This window comes from Triticum aestivum, chromosome 7A (genome assembly GCF_018294505.1).
Source record: "Triticum aestivum cultivar Chinese Spring chromosome 7A, IWGSC CS RefSeq v2.1, whole genome shotgun sequence".
Lineage (NCBI taxonomy): Eukaryota > Viridiplantae > Streptophyta > Magnoliopsida > Poales > Poaceae > Triticum > Triticum aestivum.
The window spans coordinates 743,093,500-743,098,710 of NC_057812.1; the positions used below are offsets into that span (position 1 = coordinate 743,093,500).

At 41.0% G+C, this 5,211-nt stretch overlaps 2 protein-coding genes across 3 annotated transcripts in view; both read right to left on the minus strand.

Annotated features, from left to right (window-relative positions):
* LOC123149928 (AT-hook motif nuclear-localized protein 9) overlaps positions 1-222 on the minus strand; it is a gene marked incomplete in the record, with an annotated part of 4,295 nt that extends 4,073 nt beyond the window's left edge. Inside the window, 1 exon segment of the mRNA XM_044569728.1 lies at positions 1-222. Within this exon segment, the coding sequence (XP_044425663.1) occupies positions 1-4 (4 nt within the window).
* A 1,917-nt stretch (positions 223-2,139) lies between these two features.
* LOC123149931 (lysine-specific demethylase 5B) overlaps positions 2,140-5,211 on the minus strand; it is a 15,486-nt gene continuing 12,414 nt past the window's right edge. The window contains exons 26-33 of one of the 2 annotated variants that reach the window (XM_044569730.1): positions 4,880-5,000; positions 4,734-4,807; positions 4,511-4,655; positions 4,216-4,365; positions 3,562-3,657; positions 3,380-3,475; positions 3,090-3,301; positions 2,140-2,764 (exon numbers count right to left, since the gene is read on the minus strand). In XM_044569730.1, the coding sequence (XP_044425665.1) occupies positions 2,503-2,764; positions 3,090-3,301; positions 3,380-3,475; positions 3,562-3,657; positions 4,216-4,365; positions 4,511-4,655; positions 4,734-4,807; positions 4,880-5,000 (1,156 nt within the window). In that variant the 3' untranslated portion in view covers positions 2,140-2,502. Of the gene's footprint in view, positions 2,765-3,089; positions 3,302-3,379; positions 3,476-3,561; positions 3,658-4,215; positions 4,366-4,510; positions 4,656-4,733; positions 4,808-4,879; positions 5,001-5,211 lie in introns of those variants that run through there. The other variant, XR_006474882.1, reaches the window with a different exon arrangement.

Sequence of the window (5,211 nt, forward strand, 5' to 3'; positions counted from 1 at the left end):
CCATTCATCCGACGGCGGGCGGCGGCGGCGAGGGAGAGGAGTAGGAGGGCGGCAGCGGCGGCGAGGGAGAAACCCTATCTAGATTCGCCGGCGCGGCATGGACGGATGGATTCCGGCGAGAAGGGGGAGGGGAGACGAGTGTGGGTGAGTGGAGGCCCAAGGAAAAGCTGCTTGCTAAAACCCTAGAAAGAGATGAGAGAGTGGGGTTGGGGTTGGGGTTGGTTTTGGTTCCATTCCAAGTTTCCAACCAACACATGACTCACCACAACCTCAACACATGTTTGGTGTTTCACAACCCCTCCCCCTCACTCTCACACACATGTCATCTATCCAAAAAATAGCGTGCCCTCTGCATGGTTTCTACCGCTCTCCCGGTCTCATAATGCAAGACGTTTTCAACTTTAATGTCAGACAACCTTCGAGCCGCCCTGCACCAGTGTGAACCCGTAGAAACGATCCTCTACAACCGGTGGATGCACCCATCAGGTGAATAAGGCCGTTAGTCACGCCCTGGCCAAGAGCGTCAGAATGCATAATGTAGTGTCAAAAACCGATTTACATTATGGGACGGGGAAAGTAGCTTCTAGTGGTGAATAAGGCCGTTAGTCACGCCCTGGCCAAGAGCGTCAGAATGCATAATGTAGTGTCAAAAACCGATTTACATTATGGGACGGGGAAAGTAGCTTCTAGTGGCATACAAGGCTTATTATGCGAGGTAGTATATGTTAATACTATATTACTGTATTGCACAGCACAGGCATTGCCTGCTACATGGTGCACGGATGATCTTATCTTGGGACGAATCTTGCCTAGGCCCCCTCCTCTATGTTGACGGCCAATTGGTTCGCCGGTTATTGCGGTGAAAGGGAGATAGGCGTGCGAGCATATTAAAGGGTGCTAGTTTTACCGATAGAGTATAGCGGTGTGATGGGATCCGGAAGAGAAGCAATGTGGGATATGCTCCTCTCACGAACGATTAATTCATTACAGCCACTACTTAACTAAGAGAAACAATTGTGGGAAAAATTACATACATAAATGCCAATGTTCACCCATGCTTGCAAATTTTTCATAGAAAAAAAAAAGCGGGGTGGAGGGGGTTGTTTGGTCCCAAGAGAGAACAACAAACTTTGACACTCTAAAAGAGCAAGAAATCCATTATGGTGTTTTACAAGCAAATGTACCTGCTTAAAATTTTGAGAAAATTCGGTGCATCTTTGAATTTTTCCTTGAATCCAATTTCTTATTACAGCAAGTGTACACAAACCAAAAAAATATGTTATGTTGCTTCTACAAGCGATGCCGGTAAATGTACCCTTCAATGTAAAGCAAGCATGTTCAATAAATTATAAATGCGCCTGGAATTACTTGCCGATTCTGCCCGAAAACTGAACTGCATTCCTTATATATATATATATATATATATTACTCATACCAGGCTTATTATGTGAGGTATATGTTAATACTATATTATTGCATCGCACTAGCATGTCCTGCTACATGGTTCACGGATGATCGGGAGGTGTGCTTATCTTAGGACGAATCCGGTTTCTCTCGCCTGAGCCCTCCTCTGTGTTCATGATAAGGGTACTTACCTATGAAAAACACTTCTGCAAAAAATTACATACATGAATGCTCATGTTTACACGTACTTGTAAATTTTCGTATTAGGGGGGTTGGGTGGGGGAAGGTCGTTTGGTGCCAAGAGAGAACAATAAACTTCAGTGCTCCAAAAGAGCAAGAAATTCAAAAGGAAGTTCTACAAGCAAATGTGCATGCCTTAATTTTTTACATTTGGAAAGAAAATAAAAATGTGCTCTCGGGTGCGCCTTTGAATTTCCGTTGGATCTATGTTATGTTCCTTGTATACAAGCGATACCGGTAAATGTACCCATCAAATATAAAGCAAGCATGTTGTATAAATTATAAATGCGCAGAGATACGGAGCAGAGGTCAGCATGCCTTCAATGGACACCAGAATGCTCTCTTGATTTACCAATAGAAAACAACCAAGTAACATCGTCTTTTTCATAATTTGTACAGAAGAAAACCAACTAAATAATATCTGTGGAGAAGTCATAAGTTACAGTGGACACTCATCTTGACTACAACATAACAACCTGCAATATAGACACCGAATGCAAATCAAACTTCATCTTTTATTAATAAAGAAACTTCTTTTCACAGGTAAAGAGTACACTTTGCTTTTACAGGAATGCTAACAACAAATGCACTACAGCTCGAACCTTTACACATCATATACAATGGATGTGCCGTCGAGCCCTAACAGGAATCATGTATTGGTTACTGGGGTAAAAAAAACCAGTGCGACGCTAGTCAGGCTACCACTAACCAGCACAGACTATTTCTGGCAAGCTACAACCGATGGCAAGATCAAAACTGGTGGCGCAAACCCGCCATTTTCAGAAGTTGATCAGCCATAAGCACATGAAAGAATTGGAAAGGGAAAAAAAAACTAGCCTGAAGAAGAATTTGTACATGCTACAAATTAGGGCCTTTAAAAGGGGAAGAAATGTCTTGGGAATGTCCCATGAAATCGCTACGTCTTCTGGCTGTTCTGTGGGGAATCCTTTTGCCGTCCCGCCAAGTGTTGTCTATTTCGCTATCTTGACGCAGAAGCTTTACCAAATCTACCCTAACCTGGGATTTCTCCCGGGTGTTGCTGCTACACTTATTATCCTCCACAGTTTCTGGTTCGTCACCAGATGCTGGAGGAGTGTGAGATCCTGCTTCGGCGCTTGATCTGAGGCATGGGGAAAACGAGTTATATGAAAGAACATGCAATTAAATGCACAGGGTAAGCACGAGCAATTAAAACAACACTACCAGCGCCTTGACATGCTAATGGGCTGTTTTTATGGATCATTTCCAGAATAATCATAAATAAAAAGAATATTTGTCATATTGGCAGTCTTAATTCCACTAATCAATGACTCCCAACATCCTTGGTTCATGCTATCCTAGCACATAAAGTTATCAATGCATTACTCCAAGCAAGCACATCATGCAGTGCAAACATCTAGACCAAGCTTGACAGCTCCAAGGACATGGTTAAAATGAGTACATACCTATCCTCCTCCCTGGCTGACCGGGGAAGTGATATAAACCCTTCGCCATTATTAGGACTGCAAGCAGGACAATAGAATGTTTTTGGTGGGGGGCCACACAAGTTGATGCAATCAAAATGATACCACTCGTCACACTGATCACATGCTATCATGGCCCTGTTATCATATGGCTTGCAGCAAATGCAATAAAGAATGCTCCGATCTCTGAGTAACTGCAATGGAACTTGCTGGTGAGGATAGAACCAACAAACAGCTCAATGAATAATGAGATCTAGAGTTGGCATATCTACCTTTAGTTCCTTCTCAACATGTACAGATAGATTTTCCCCTTGAACAATAAGCTCATATACAAGATCAAGTGGAAGCTCGCCACAATCAAACGCAGCCTGCAGCACAGCATGCATGGTCTTAAGGTATGCAGGGTTTCATTCCCATCTTACAGAGCAAATAACAAAAGAAACTGGCATCTCACCTTTCCTGCTTTGGCTAGCCACTGCTGACTGGTTTCCTTTATTTCACAAATCTGTGACTTGAAGAAATCTTCACCAGATATCTCTAAATTTGAACCCTAATAGAATCAGTGCATTAAAGAATACATCAGGCCGGGTGAATTTAAAATTAGATTGCCATTGAAGAAAAAATAAAGATATAGAACTACATGATGCACTGCAAAGAGGCTCATTTAAATGAAGAGCATAACTGGAAACATTACCATGGACACACCACTGAGTAGAAATTGTAACTATTGCCACAATACAAATGATAGTTGAGAAATAAATTCAAGTTATTATTATTTCATACAGCTAAACATCATTCAGAACTTCCACATTTGCTTTCAGTGACAAAGTCATCAAAGGAATAAGGAGATTATGTTCCATTAACAGAATCAGAACGGTCTAAGCTAAATGGTTCATCACATGACATCAGGTAAGGGGTGAATCTTGAACTCCATAACACAACTGTAATAGACCCCTCTTTTAAAACTATCATACTATCCACATCTCAGTTTCCCACATTGGTATCTCTACTAAGTTAGCATCATTGCCTAAGCACCGAATGCTCTATCCATCACCGAGCACCGAATTAAATGATCTAACAGGAAAAGGTATAGTTTAAATCATATTACCTCTTTATCAAGGCGTATCACGTGTTGGATCGATGCCTTTTTTCCACCGTACAAGATTTTATGAATTCGTTTCTTCCATATATATCTGTTCAATACCAACTCAATGTTACGGTTGATCTGCTGATCATATAAGCCAGCAGCTGATGTTGCCTACAAAAATGACCAAAAAGGTAAATAGCAATGGCATACTTAATTATATCTTCTAAGTTCTAACAGATCCATCACTTCAGAGTCAAGAGCATCTAACGTTCATAAAAAATTGTTAAAAATAAGGGATAAGATTGCCAAGAATCACCTTTAGAGCAACCAGAAGAGGTTTGCACATCACACTAAGATCATTCCCGTTGCAAGAATCCACGTCATGCAAAATTTGCACCAAAGAGGACTTAAAGTCACAACCCTTCTTGATAATTTCTTCCAACAAATGCAACTCCTCAATTCTATTAAAGGTCAGGTGAACCTTTGTAAGCCCAAATGAGGAATCTAAGTTTAAATTAAATAGTTATTTTTAAAATTACCCTGTGTAGAAACCCTTTGTAGAACTGAGGAGTTCACTAAGTGCACTAAGAGCAGGACGGTTCCCTTTAGAGATCTGTAACATTTGCATCGGTATCAGAATATAACATCAATCAGACTTAATCAGATTTATCAAACTGATAAGTACCTTCTCTTGTATTCCTTTCTCTAATGGATCCCCGCTTTCTAAACAGAAGCAAAATGGACAAATATATTCAGTGGTTGTTCGTTTAGAAGCAAGCAGTGGTTCGGCACAAAAGCTGTGGTACCTGCATAATAGATCATTCAGTCAACAGACTGAGAAAATGCAGAGAAAAATAAAACATGACAAACAGTATCGAGAAGGCATAGTTTGACCGAACTAGCTAGTTCCCTTCACTCAATGCTCGCAGAAAAAAATCATTTTTAATGCATTTACTTGAGCATAAAAATAGTGTGGTGACGTCGACAGGCTGAGCGCTCTCCCCAACAATTTCTCTT